We start from the raw sequence: 14301 nt of genomic DNA, 5'->3' as shown, positions 1-14301 counted from the left end.
ACAAAGCAATTGTGCTGAAGCTAGAACTGTAACCCTAACCATATCCATAACATTTATTTTTATGGTCTGCTATACATTGCCCATATGCAGTACTGAAAGCCTTTGCTTAAAAATGGGAACGTTTTCAAGAATTCAGCAGCACCACCAGCGGTTTTTGGCCGTGTTGCATTACATTAATATCAGTCTTAGCTCTACATATGTAGAATCACATAAGGAATATATGAACTCCAAAAAATGCCCAACAAATGAAGTTCTGATTCAAGCATCTCCAGCATCTGGAGTCATTAATGTGTTACTGCAGTGTGTCTTGACATATTAAGCCTATATGTCATTTCTCATGCATTTTTGATGGGACGAAATGTGGAAGAATGCAAATGTTTGCCTTGAACCCACCGTTTAATACCAGGGTATAATTGTCGCAATCCTGCACCAGCTGTTCTTTAAAGGCTGTTTTGTGACAAGGACAGTTGGCTCATGTTCCCGTTTCAGAGAAATCCAATGTAATATAAAATGCCAGCAATATTTTTGGTCCACCTAACCTTTATGCTCCTTACCACACTAAAACGGAAGCTAGAAATATTGCAAACCAAGCACTTCCCTTGAAATTCTATTAATGCTACAGAAATGAAACTTTCCTAAACAGGATATATATTCACTGTAAAGAACATATGCAAGAACTGAACATTTGGGAAGAAATGACATGAGTTTGCATCCATTGAATATATGCCTGTCATGGACAGGACAAAGTCATAGTCGAAATAAAACTAGACTGGTAAGTAGTCTGTTCATTATTTCTTCTTTGTGGTAGGAGGCAGGGAGAAAAGTATTGGAGCGGCTTGATGCCATTTTCAATAGCCACACCCACACACTGCAGGTAAATGGAAGCACCATACGGAAACAGGTCTACTATGGCTTGGGCCATTTCTAGACAGCTTCTATTTTGGGGTGGGATTCAGTCACATACTGGCCAATTCCGTTTGCACAACTGAAGCTGATTTGGAGCTTTCACGCAACAAGCCCGTTTCTCCCAAAAGATCGGGCTTTCTGCAAGAAGGAAAGTGATGGGAAAATGCAATGTGAGATATCACTTGCTTTGACACAACATAGCCCTGCAAAGAAATTAAGAGTGGATGTTGATTAAATAGGCAACATCACCTAATCACCCTGCTGACAAATTGGGCTGAATGCTCAGTAAGCAGGTCATCTGGAATGTGGGATGTACTCAGAAGACCATCATATTTGAAGTCACAGAAATTCTCACAGGACCAGACTGGCTAGTAAATTTGGGCTAATGTGAGAGGATTTTCAACATGGTTCATCTTTCTCATTTGAGCAACGTGAATTTTTGAAACAAAAAAAGTACCAAAAATACTAAAATATTTAAAACTTGTCATGACTGTTTTAAGACACGCTGGTTAAATTAATCTGAAAGATAAGCAGGTTCCAGTTAAAAATAACAGAACACTGTTAAGTCTCACACTGTATTGTACCTAAGTATTAACCCCCCCTATGGCACAGGGCTTGGTGAAAGAACAAAGCTTGCTAAAAACCATCTCAGACTTGTCAGTAGTGATAGTTTAGCTCTATTAGCTGCTACACTACACCACCTGTCACTATTTAGAAAACATTATATATTCTGTGGTGATTTCTTCATCTGGTTGACTCATTACACTCATAACGTTTACTTTCTCTTACAATCTGTTCCACCAGACTTAATACCTTGGTTAGTTTTAGACCTCACTTAAACAGGCTAGTGCTTACCTGTGTTAGTGTTTCGTGATATAGAGATCTCATTTTAAACCTGTTTCCTTCAAGCCATGTGCCATAAATATGGAGTCTATCAGCAGTGTGTACTTCACCAGCAGCGTGCTGCCGCTTCCCGACAGTTCACTGCATGCCGTTAGCTCCTTTAAACAAACGCTATCCACATATCACCAATTTGAAATTGGTCCCTGTAAAAATCTGGTCATGTCCCTTTTTCTGAAACGGACTAAATCCTGCTCCATTTCCACACACACTCAGTCTCAGACCTACAATAATATTTTAATTTGAGGAACCCTTCTCCTGCCAAGTTGTCTTATTTTGGCCTGTAAGGCAACGTTAATCCTGAAGGCAGCATTGCTCCACTGCCCTTGCTGATATTCTGTATCAGGGTGCGGTGCTGGCAGATCAATGACTGTAAGTTGGAACACAAAGAGCACAAGCATTCACCCTCTTCCCAAGTGAAATTTAATTGTGTGTTTGTTGTTTTGCATTGACCTACCAAAGCCAGACAGTTCATAATACTTGCTAGTCAAGTGAAGACTTTCATAACTGCTTGTTTACAGTAGCCAATTTGTTATGCTATATATACTATTAGAATGTTTTGGCATGACATCTCAATAGATTAGGAAGCCATAATGCTTTCTATAGTAACCACTATTCACACCTTTTGAAGGAAAAGGCAAAAATCAGCAGTCAGGGGACAGTTACTGTCAAAGTTGCCACATTTTATAAAAATCTTACAATCATCTAGCACTCATCTAGCACCTTGAAGTCTTGTGCAAAAACTCAAGAGGACACAATCTGCAAATATGACCAGAACCTGGCCAATTAGTTATATCAATATTAGTAGAATTACACAACATATTCCTGGAACAGACTGTGCCTTTTACATGCCAATTCCTTAATATGGTAGCCATCAGCAGCAATATGTAATTGCATGGTTATTCATTATTTTCGCCAGCCAATTTCAACATTACATCTGTCACCACAGAATGTCTCCTACGAAACTATAGATCAGAGAGCCTCATCCACATAATACATTCAGGTGTCCTGACCAGCTGTATTTCGGAGCAGCTGAGTTGCGATTTCTTGTCCAGGAATGACCAAACAGTTCCAAATAATAAATTGCTCAAACCAATTCAGTGCATATTTATAACTGCAATTTGAGTCGAAACATCTTATGCCCACTTTTCCAAGGCCACTGTGGTGCAGTAGGGCTGAAAAACTGGACATAGGTGCCCAAACAACCACAGGCTCTTCTGTTTGTTTGCTTATTTGCTTGTTTGTTTATTATTTATCACCCACCCCTTTACTCTAAGGTCCCACGGTGGGTATTTACACAATACAGTGGTACCTCGGTTTTCAAACAGCTTAGTTCATGAACAACTTGGAATTCCAACAACGCAAACCCGGAAGTAGGTGTTCCGGTTTGTGAACTTTTTTCAGAATCTGAACTTATCTGTTTTGAGTGTTACACTTCCTTTTCCAGTGGCACACTTCTGTTTTGAGTGCCCCCGCTCTTGCTTGCACGGGAGTAGGATCTGGATCGGGGCTGCTCAGCTGGAGAGGTGCAGGCTCCGTCACACTTTTCCACTGCGGGGTGCATGGCTGCGTTCACCTCAACAGAGAAGTTTAAAGGAGCATAGCATGGCAATTTTGAGACAGCCCGACAGCTGCCTCAGCAGCAGTTTAGGGGCTCTCAGATGCAGCTGCCGGCCTGCCTCCACCTTCACCACCCCAGCAACTATTCTACCTGGCTGCCTTCAGGTGGTGCAGGGGCTCTGATGCTGAGGTAGAGACTCCTTTAAACTTCTCCCTTGAGGAGAGTGCAGGCCTGGACCCCTCAATGGAAAGTGTGAGGGAGCCTGCACCTCCCCAGCTGAGCTGCCCCGATCCAGCTCCTACTCCCGTGCAAGCAGGAGCTGACGGGGATCTCTCAGCTGGGAAGTGGAGGCTTAGCACTTCCCAGCTGAGTACTCAAAATTAAAATTGAAACTATCCAGAAAACCACAAAGGCAACGAATTTGCAACTCATGAAAAGCAGCAACGCAACAAATTGAAAAAAGCAAACCAACCGCAAATGAATCGAAATCACAAAGCATAAAACAACACTGACCCTAACCCTAATTCTAATCCTTACCCTAACACTAACCCAATCCTAAAATTAACCCTAACCCTAACCCAGAAATGGTCTTGTTAGATAGTACAAATCATGCTAAAATTGCTGTTTTAGGGGTTGTTTTTAAAAGTCTGTAACGGATTAATCCATTTTGCATTACTTTCTATGGGAAAGCGCACCTTGGTTTTGGAACGCTTTGGCTTCTGGAACGGATTTTGAGAACCAAGGTACCACAGTACTGAGATTTATACCACACTTTTCAATCAATTCCCAGGGCATCTTACAGGGAAGCAAAAATTACAATTAAATTTCGCACACACACAAAAACCTAGCACAATTTTAAAACAGCAGCATGAAAGCAAACAAAGGTAGAAGCATGGAAGAATCAAGATTTCTCTTGGTAAGGCTAAAATGGCATTCCAAGCCATTAAGAGGCTTAAGGGGACATGAGGGAGTGAACATATGGGGTGGGATTTCCCCTGAAGACACTCAAAGCAGCATAGATCGTGTTCCCTATCTTATTCTCACAATAAACCTGTAAGGTAGTTGAGGCAGAGTGCAACTAGTGATCCCCATGGAGGATTTGAACCTTGGTCTCCATTGTCTGTCCAAGACTCTAAACCACAATAGCTGTCTTGTATAAAGCATTACGTGTAAGTTCAATGTATGTGAAGATGCAGATCAACAAAATTCTGAGTGCACTGACATTCTAGCCACTATCGACACGTTTTCATTAAGAAAAAGGGTTTGAGAATTATATCACATCTTAGTAGTTCAGCCAATGTCTATGAGTTTTTTAGATTGGAAAGTAGAAGCCAATCTTTTTTTCAGTAACGGCTGCTCACACATTTTTGTGAACATCTGTACAGTGGTACCTCAGGTTACAAACGCTTCAGGTTACAGACTCTGCTAACCCAGAAATAGTACCTTGGTTAAGAACTTTGCTTCAGGATAAGAACAAAAATTGTGTGGTGGCGGCGCGGCAAGCCTCATTAGCTAAAGTGGTACCTCAGGTTAAGAACAGTTTCAGGTTAAGAATGGACCTCCAGAACGAATTAAATTCTTAACCAGAGGTACCACTGTACACATAAGCATTCTGTACACATCAGACGCATGCGTTGAGTGCACCCTCCTACGACAGCATGTCATGTTCACCCAAATGACCCAATGTAAGGTTGGACGGTGGGGAGAACTCAGTAATTGTACCCCCCCCCCCCGTGCTTAAACAGAGAGGAAATTATAGATAGTACTTTTGATGAAGTGGTATTCAGGGCATACATTTCTTCAGTACATGCTGTAGTGGCCTTTAACAATTTTATGAAGAATGGTTTTTTCATGTTTTTATGAGACCAGAAAAGGGTTCCAACGAATAGCTTTTAACTATCAACAAGAAAACTACCGTGAGGTAATTTAGTCCACATGCATTTTCCAGTTGCTTGGGTTTGCACCCATTGTTGGCAACTATCAGGAAGTTGCAGGCAAACCTGAGTGCCCTGGGTTCAACCAAAGCAATAATTAATTCCTTCTGTCCATTCAGATGAGTGAACTTTTGATATTACATAATATGAGTGAGGGTACCAAACACAAAGTAATAACCCAGCGAAAGTAATAACTAGGGAACTTGAGACTGATTTTCCTACTCAAAAAGACAAAGAGGGCAGGTCAGATTTGAAGGGACAGCCCTCCCTATTCCAGCCAATGTCAATTTGCAGTTTCCTAAGTCCAGAGAAGGGAAAGCTGCCCAAGACAAGTGCATTTCTGCCATGAAAATTTGGGGGAAATAGCATGAGTTAGGCTAACACAGAATGCCAGAGAAAAATAAATAAATAGTGGCCAAACATGCAAAAGCTTATAAGCCCATGAGCTCCAACGACAAATTTAAAAAATGACATTTTTGGTTTACGTATCTATCAATGGAGCCACTACTTGCTTTGTGTATAAAAAATTCAATTATAAAAGTCAAATTATCTTCAAAAGTCTGCTGATTTTTGTATCATGGTTATTTCATGAATTAAAATTAAATGAGTGGAAATAATTTCTTTTTGGTGGCCGCCTCACATATTGCAGCCTTAACAGAAAACAAATCTTCAGCAATGTGAAGTTTCAGTAGAAGTGTAAGAAACACATGCATAGAAGTCCTATCTTAGTTAACAAGAATGGCAAATTTAAAGGATTTGTGTCTGTCATGTTTTTTTCAACAAGTTATCAGGGTAGCATATAACCAAAAATAAATCATATTTAGCCTGTAACCTATTGGGTTGGATCCAGACTTGCACAGAGCGAAACAGGTGTTTCTGTGGGTCAAATGCTATTTTCTGGCTGTTCTGCAGGGGCCTTCTATCTGCCAAAAGCCTGCTATGGAGGGTTGGGGAACACTCAAGAAAGTATGTGAGATGGTGCTGATAGCTGCTATAGGGAAGTGATTTCACAAAAAGCAGCCCCTTTCCTCCAGCGGCAGGAAGATCCACTAGATCTCAAATGCTTTTATTTGTGGAAGGGCAAGTCTGGATCCACTCCACTGTGTTCTCCTCTTCATCAATGTACATATAAATCTTGCTCATCTATATTAAAAAGTAGATGTTCCTTTCTCCCAAATTGTCATACTACATTTAAATAAGGTAGCCTAAAACTGTATTGGAAATGCTTTACAATTTGTTAAAAGTAAATTTCAAAAACACCCATTGCAGAATTTCACCATTGTTTGCCCTTCAGAAGTTGAATATGCAACTAAACATTATACACAGTAGGCATCTTAATGTTTTATTCATTGCATTCTGCATACAGATAAGCTTCACCGATATTTAATTCACTGTAGCATTCTGTAGGTGGTGTGACAAGATTACATGAATTATAAAGAACTTTAAAAGTATATATATATATTCAGCTGATATAGCATCACAGTTACTGTAAAAAAAAAAAAAACACAATGGAAGCTAAGGCCTAATTTTTAAAGTTCTCCAATTAGTTCATTTCTTTACCATTTTAAAGAGAGATTAGAAACTAAACTCCAGTACCTCAAAAATAAACAAGTCAATGGTAGTTTCTAGCGACCAGTATTCAAGTAATGCAGAAAACATACAATGAGAAAAATTGTTGCTCTTCATTAAAGTTGTATACCTATTTACACTATGTTAAAATCCTTACAGTTGAGTGTAATGTAAAAATAATCTGTAAAACATCATTTAATATAAAATACCACTTATAATGTATTATGTGTGAGACTAAACATACTCATAAAATGTTCAAATATGCATTAGACACACAACAGCATGATGCTAAGCACAGCTATTTAGAAATAAGTCCCACCAACTTCAATGGGCCTGACTCCCTAGTAACTAAGCTCAGGATCATAGACTAAGGCTATAATCCATGTCACTGATTCTCAATGGAATTTGCTCAAGCACAACTGTGCCAAGGACTGCAGCCTAAACTGTTTATTTCAGAAACACACAGAAAATAACAAAGGTCAGTATGAAGCATGAGGAAATCAAACTGACAACTGTTGAGCACTGTTCACATTACTGTAACTGACCAAATTCACAATATCAACAAATTGTCTAGGACCTGAAACATGGGGGCAGGGAGTAAGCGATAAAGGATTGTTTCACTAGCCAAAATGAGCAAGCCAAACTGCGGGATGAGTAATCATTCTGTTTATAACATCTATGACATGCATAGGATTCTCACAGATTATGAGGGGCACTTGGCCTCCAAAGACCACGTGTGTCTGATTTGCCTCCTGTTTTCACTTAACAACCAAATGTTTTAAGCGGGTATGTGTGTATGAAAAGCTGCTAAAGCAAAAAAAACGACAGGCAAAAGAAAAGTGGGTTGCTGAAAGCCTTCTGAGTAGCATCCGTAGCGCTTTAATTTCAACGTAAAGATCACAGAAGGAGCAAGTAGGTGACACATGCAAGTATTTTCTGAAGTGTTAACAAAGCTTGCAACCTAGGGGCACCATTGAGTTTTACGTAGCAGCAGGGAGTGCTAAAGTTGCCTTCAGATTATGGGATATGCAGATGCAGACATACTTGTGCATTGTTGTATGCCCTGTGCATTGCTGTAAGGCTGCCTTCTCCACCCCAATGCCCTGCAGGTATTTTGGACTACAGTGAGTGCCCACCATCCCTCATCGTGCTGGATGGAGCTGATGGAAACTGGAACCCAAAACATCCTGGCAGGCACAAGGTTGTGAAAGGCTGCTTTGATGTGACAGCCATGACAGTGGATCATATTCTAGGCCAACTAAAGAACAGCATTCTAACTGGTTATAGGATAAGCAGAAGTTCCTAACAAAAATAGGTTGTTTCAAATAGTTGTCTATAACGACTTGAAAACAAGTTCTGCAAACCTATCTGATAGGTAATAAAATAGTTTATCAACACGGTGAACTAAAATACACTAGCTTACAAAAAAATGGAATTCTAAGTGGAAAAACGAATCTCAACTCTCATTCTGTTAGACAAATTCTTTAAATGGATATGAATGAAAAATGTAAGCCTACTTGAAATAGAAATAAGCTTTTTCTGTACAGTTTGATGCTTTTGTTTAAACCATCTATAGTAGAAAAATAAATTCTTTAGCAACCTAGAAACAGTTTATAAAACTCTTGAAGTTTAATTTTTTGTTCTTAACATGCCTATGTTAAACTGATAGCTATAAATAAAAGCTATTTAGACAACAGATGTAATGTAAAACAAGTTAATGCTACTACGTTTATAGGACGAAATTTTATTCTTGTATTTATATCCTGTGTGCTTTGAATTTGAATAGAGGGTTTTTTGTGGTTGTTATTTAAAAAAGATAGTTGCAAGAATATAACACAAATATCAAGATAATTTATAATATACAAATACTTAACAGCAGCCTGTTTAAGGAATCTTAGCTAGAATGATAAGCCAAGTCATAATTGGAAGTACAATACCTAGGACATAACAATTGAAAAAGGCAATTTTTATTTTTGAGAAATGGAGCAAAACTCTTAAGAAACTTAATTCTTAAAATGAAAATGCAGATCAATTCTTAAGAAGGTTGAAATTCAAAATTGTTCTACTTGCTATATTAGATAGCAAACTGAATGAAAATTACAATAGTGTCTACAAGGTTTTCCCATCTACTCAAGATATCTCAGCAGCTGAAGAAATCAGGGGTTGTTGATTTTTTGAGCAAGAAAGAAACTCAAAAAATAATTTTAGGATCTGCAGTAATTTGTTGCATGATAATTAGCCTTCTATCACATTTACTGAACACCAAAGATTAACCAAGGATGTTTAAATTAAGCAGCATTCTTTTACAGCAAACTTGTACCAATGTAAAAGAAAAATAATTTTAAAATGGTGCAAAAACAGTAATTTTGAATTTTAGTACAACAGATCACAGAAAGAAAACCACATGAATACAAGTATCATTTTATGTACATATTAAGATGCTTCAGTACCCAAAGTATTTATTGCTATATATTAGCAATGCTTTTTTATACCTTTAAAGGGCCACAGAAAAATATATATAGCGTATATGTTAAATTTAAGTCCTAAATCGTTTGGTTTAGCAAGTTTACACTACAACAAAATTTTCATTTATGTATGAAAAGTTATATAGCCTTATATGAAAATGTCAAACTATTTTCTATATACTAGATGAATTCCCAATGGGAAAAATTAAAATTTCTAAAATATATTAGATTAGGTTTACAAGACCATCAATGATCTTTCAAACATGCAGCTGTTTACAGAATTAACAGTATTACAAAATAAGGGAAAAATAGGTAATAGCAACATTTTTGCACAATGGTTAAACTCACTTTTACAATAAGCATGTCCTTGGTATTGTGCTGTAAGAAAAAATAATTTTATCAACCCCTCAAACAAAAATGTCCACAGGTTTCTTGAAGAGAAATGGAAGGTACAAGAGTGTGGTATTTATAACAGTACAGCTTATGTTCTTTCTGAAACAAATTGTACTGTAGCATAAGTAGTTTGGAATTTACAAATAAGATACAACTCTATTTTAGCTGTCCACAGCAAAGGGTTAAATGGAAATGAAACTGCCAGGAAAAAAGGACATTAAATAACAAAAACAGCCCTAAAGCAGGCTGTAAGCATTGAATGTTCCATAAATGATTTATTTAATCATTACATTTCTATAGAAAAGTTTTATTCACAATATATTGTGACAAACCGTCACAGGAATGATAGTGATTGCAATAAATGTTCATGCAACAGCAGCTTTGCACTTTAGTTATTTCTGGTTCTGTTTTTTTAAATTAAACCGCTCCAGTCATGCTAATCAGATAATTTTGACCTGCAGTGTTTAAGAAACAAGGAGTATAGTATGACTATAACAGAAAGGTCTGAGCTTGAATCCAGATGTTGTCATAAGTACTATCGTTGTTTTTGTATCTTGAAACATGCATGTCTAGTTTTCCTTTTCTATCCAATGCCAAGCTGCCTACAATCATCTTCTTTTTGCTATCAGTTGTTATATTTAAATAATCCCAAGAGGATCTGCTTGCAACTGGGGTTGTATCAACTGAGGTTGTAGAGGTGGCGGTAACTGTAGTGGTATGATGGGATCCACCATCTGCACTGGGTTGGAAGGTGGAGGCTGGTGTGCCACACTGTCAGAGGTTTCTAAAATTTCTCCATTATAGAAGAAAAACTGGCACTGTTGAATGAATGTCTCTATTACGGATTGAAGGATCTTGGTGGTTGATAGAAACTCTCTGTTTTCAAAATCAGGTCTCATTAATGTTGGCCAGAAACAGATAGATAAGTTATCTGCAGTCATAAGATTGGTTCTGCTTTGTTGACTAACCCTACAACAAGAATAAAAATGTTGAAAGCATTAATCGTTCATAAATCAAAATTAAGAAGATAAAAGTAAGTGCATTTAAAAATACTCCACACAATTTCTTTAAAACATCCAGCAACAGCAACTTTTAGATATAGGATCTGGTTAAACATTACATCCAGAATGCAGGATGAAAGAGAATTAGTCTTGGACTTGTGTCTACCCACACCCATTCTCCCCAAGTGAACATTACTACCACATACAGTTTTATACAAGAACTCCATGGATCTGCTTTGTATCTGCATGGATTGCTAGATCGCAGAGATCTATTAACATCTACCCAGAAAGAATGGGTTGGTGTTAATAAAACATGGGAATGTTTTTATCATGCATGTTAAGTTTACACATCAAAACCCATAGCTCAAAAATAGAAGTAACATTTACTTACTACAATATGCATCCACATACATCCATACAGAACACTAGACACTAACAATGTGTTCAAGGAATACTGCAGACAAAGCTTTCTAGTGGCGTTATCAGTTTTCAAACCAATGTTGCATGTGGTCATGGGTGTCATTGGCATAAATACCATTGTACATACCACAGAACAGCAGTTTAAACAGGGCAAAATGGTATAACTAACTATTCCTTATAAATATTAACAAACAGTGAAATCCTCTGCATGTATATTCAAAAGTAAGGTATGCTATGGCCAATGGGATTCACAACAAAGTATATGTGTATAGGATTGCAGCCTAAATTCTATTACCAATCATTTAAATGGATAATTTGAAAAACAAATACCTGTTCAGATGAGTTATTACATATCTAAAGACATCGTAGTTCACTGGATGGAATTTCTTCACAATTTCTTTTAATTCATAGAGCCTCTCTGTTTTATCAAGGATTTCTGCAGAAGAAAGGATTTTTTTGCCAAATATTGAAAAAGGCTTTGAATGTGAACAGTATTAACAAAACTGTGAAGTTAAACAATGGCCCTCTGTTGATCAAGTATTCTATGCTGTCAGTTTCTCACCCTCCTTCCTCATACAGTGGTACCTTGGTTTAAGAACAGCCCTATTTACGAACTATTCGGTATACAAACTCTGCAAAACCAGAAATAGTGTTCCGGTTAGCGAACTTTACCTTGGTCTATGAACGGAAGCCAAATGGTGGAAGGGCACCAGCAGCGGGAGGCCTCATTAGGGGAAGCGCGCCTCGGTTTAAGAACGGTTTCAGTTTAAGAACCGACTTCCGGAACGGATTAAGTTCGTAAACTGAGGTACCATTGTATAGGCTAGTTTTGAGAGAGTTGAGAGAGAAAGAGAGGCAGCAAGAAATGCTAGGGGCTGTTTCAATTTGAAAATGCTCAAAAGTAGAGTCCCTCTCTCAGAGACTTCTAAAAACACAGCAAAGCAGTGTACACCATACAGAAGATACAATGAAATAAAAATATCAATAAAACATTTTAAAAATCCTTAAGTACTGGTTGCTGTAAAATAAATTCACTTTTCAAAGGCATATCTACTAAACAACACTGTTTTTAGGTGATTTCTTAAATAAAGGCAGGAATGATTCCTGTTGAATCTGTACTGGCAGGGAGTTTGACAGTACAGGGCCTGCCACAGTATAGGTCCGTAAAAGTATTTTGGGCCCAAGTTGTTTGGGGTTTTGTGCATTAACACAAGAACTCTGAACCTGGCCCAGTAGCAAACTGGCAACCAGTGCAGCTCTCTCAGCAACTGGGTAACATGTTGCCAATTGCCTCCTCCTGTGTGCAGTCTGGCTGCTACATTCTGCACTAGCTGCAGCTTCTGTAAAAGATACAAGGATAGTCCCACACAAAGAGCATTACAGTAGTCAATCTTGAGATTACAAATGCATGAATGAACATGTATTAAATGCTTTTATTGATTTTTAGGAAGGCAGTACTGAAGCCACAAAATATTCTTACAGCATATTTTTTAGAGAACAAGCATATAGACAAGCGGATGGATTCTCAAATGCAGTTAGCAACCTGGATTCTTGCCTAGGGATTGGTGGGGCTGAGAAAGAAGATGCTCAACTGGTACTCCAAATAATGTTGATAGGTTTTTGTGGGTATATCCAGGCAAGGGGGCAGGCAAGTTTCATAAAGTTTGAAACTATGTGTACAGAATTTTAGAACACTTATTCACAGTGAAAAGTTCCACAAATGTGATTCCTATTCATAGATGAATGTATTAATTTGTTCAGATGATAAACACTACAAAGACTATTAGAAATCTCTCTAATTACCACACTTACTATTATAAAATGGCTGCATAAGTTATCTTTACAGATAAATTACAGGGAACTGTAAAATTCAGCTTTGTGGAAGAGCTGCTAGCAATATTTTTAAATGCTTTAGTAGGATGCGTTTTACTAACTCTTGTTTTCAGTAAAATCCCTGGGAAGTGAAGTCAGCAGTAAGTTATAAAGGATGTTGCTTCCTCATGTAATTCTACATTTAGCTATAAAATGGCAAAGATCTGTGCTTTTAAACAGCATGCATGGTTTTTTGCATGTATGGCAGAAGTTTTCACATATATTCACAAGCACCAATCTTTGCTTTTCAGAGAAGACAGCTGGGAATGCTACATGCTTATGGTTTTCTGAAGTGCAGCAACTATGTGTTATATAGCCATAATAGACAGACAACTATCACCAATGAATTTTACTTCAATATTTATCACTATAAGCAGATTTTCCTATTTATTGGAATTTTCCAAAGATATTCAGAAACAAAATATATTCCAGAAGACTGGGAGTGGGTTCCACTCACTGAACACTCCTGCTAATGGAAAGACAATTTTAACCAATTTTTGTTTCCCTCATGTGCTACTTGCACCCACAGAAGTAAAAAATCTGCTCTGCAGTGGAGTGGGGGCCTTTGGAACAACATGGAAGATGGCTTGGAAGGCTGCCAAGCGAATAGAAATCAGCAAAAATAAATCTCTTGACTTCTATGTGCCACAAAAGAAAAAAAAGAATTGCTTACTTGATGCTTCAACTAATTCTGGATGTAGTGAATAAGGAATTAAAGGATCTGGTAGATCTGCAAAGAAAGCTTTCAGAGCTCCTGCCACAGCATTTACTGTCACATCCATAGATTCCAGACTGATATTATGATCTGTAAAACAACACAAAACAGTATTTTATTAATGAGAGCCATAACTACACATTTCTAAAAATGACGTACTGAACTATAAATACAAATCAGCCATTGACCACTCAATTTAAATTACCCTGGAATAATGGGCTATTGAAGACTTGTCTGCCATAAGCACTGATCATAATTATCAATATTATAAATCATCTATTCAGATGTTATGAAAATGACAGACTGCCCTGGGGTTTTATACACTCACACACCAACCATAATCAGCATTATCAGAATTTATCCCCTTTCACAGTTAGGAATGGGGACTATAAATTCTTACACCATGCTATCAGCAGCCAAGATTATTCCTCACAAGAGAACTGTACAGACTAAGGCTGAAATCCAACACTGTGCAAGCAGACATCTGCTTATACAATGGTACTTTGCATATAGATTGCTGTTCCACAACCCTACTGGATCTAATTTTGTGGGGAGGGGGCATGGG

General features: G+C 37.8%; 1 protein-coding gene across 6 annotated transcripts in view; it reads right to left on the bottom strand.

Annotated features, from left to right (window-relative positions):
• Window positions 1-6629: 6629 nt before the first annotated feature.
• The window catches only part of ARHGAP5 (Rho GTPase activating protein 5), an 84801-nt gene continuing 77129 nt past the window's right edge, over window positions 6630-14301 (bottom strand). For all 6 annotated transcript variants that reach the window (XM_083610157.1, XM_083610153.1, XM_083610154.1 and 3 more), the window contains exons 5-7: window positions 13695-13826; window positions 11480-11585; window positions 6630-10697 (exon numbers count right to left, since the gene is read on the bottom strand). In XM_083610157.1, coding sequence (XP_083466283.1) covers window positions 10367-10697; window positions 11480-11585; window positions 13695-13826 — 569 coding nt within the window. In that variant the 3' untranslated portion in view covers window positions 6630-10366. The remainder of the gene's footprint in view (window positions 10698-11479; window positions 11586-13694; window positions 13827-14301) is intronic.

Source organism: Podarcis filfolensis (genome assembly GCF_964270895.1).
Source record: "Podarcis filfolensis genome assembly, chromosome: 1".
Classification (NCBI taxonomy): domain Eukaryota; kingdom Metazoa; phylum Chordata; class Lepidosauria; order Squamata; family Lacertidae; genus Podarcis; species Podarcis filfolensis.
Note: the sequence above shows the minus strand (reverse complement) of the source record. Positions and strands in the feature narration are given on the sequence as shown.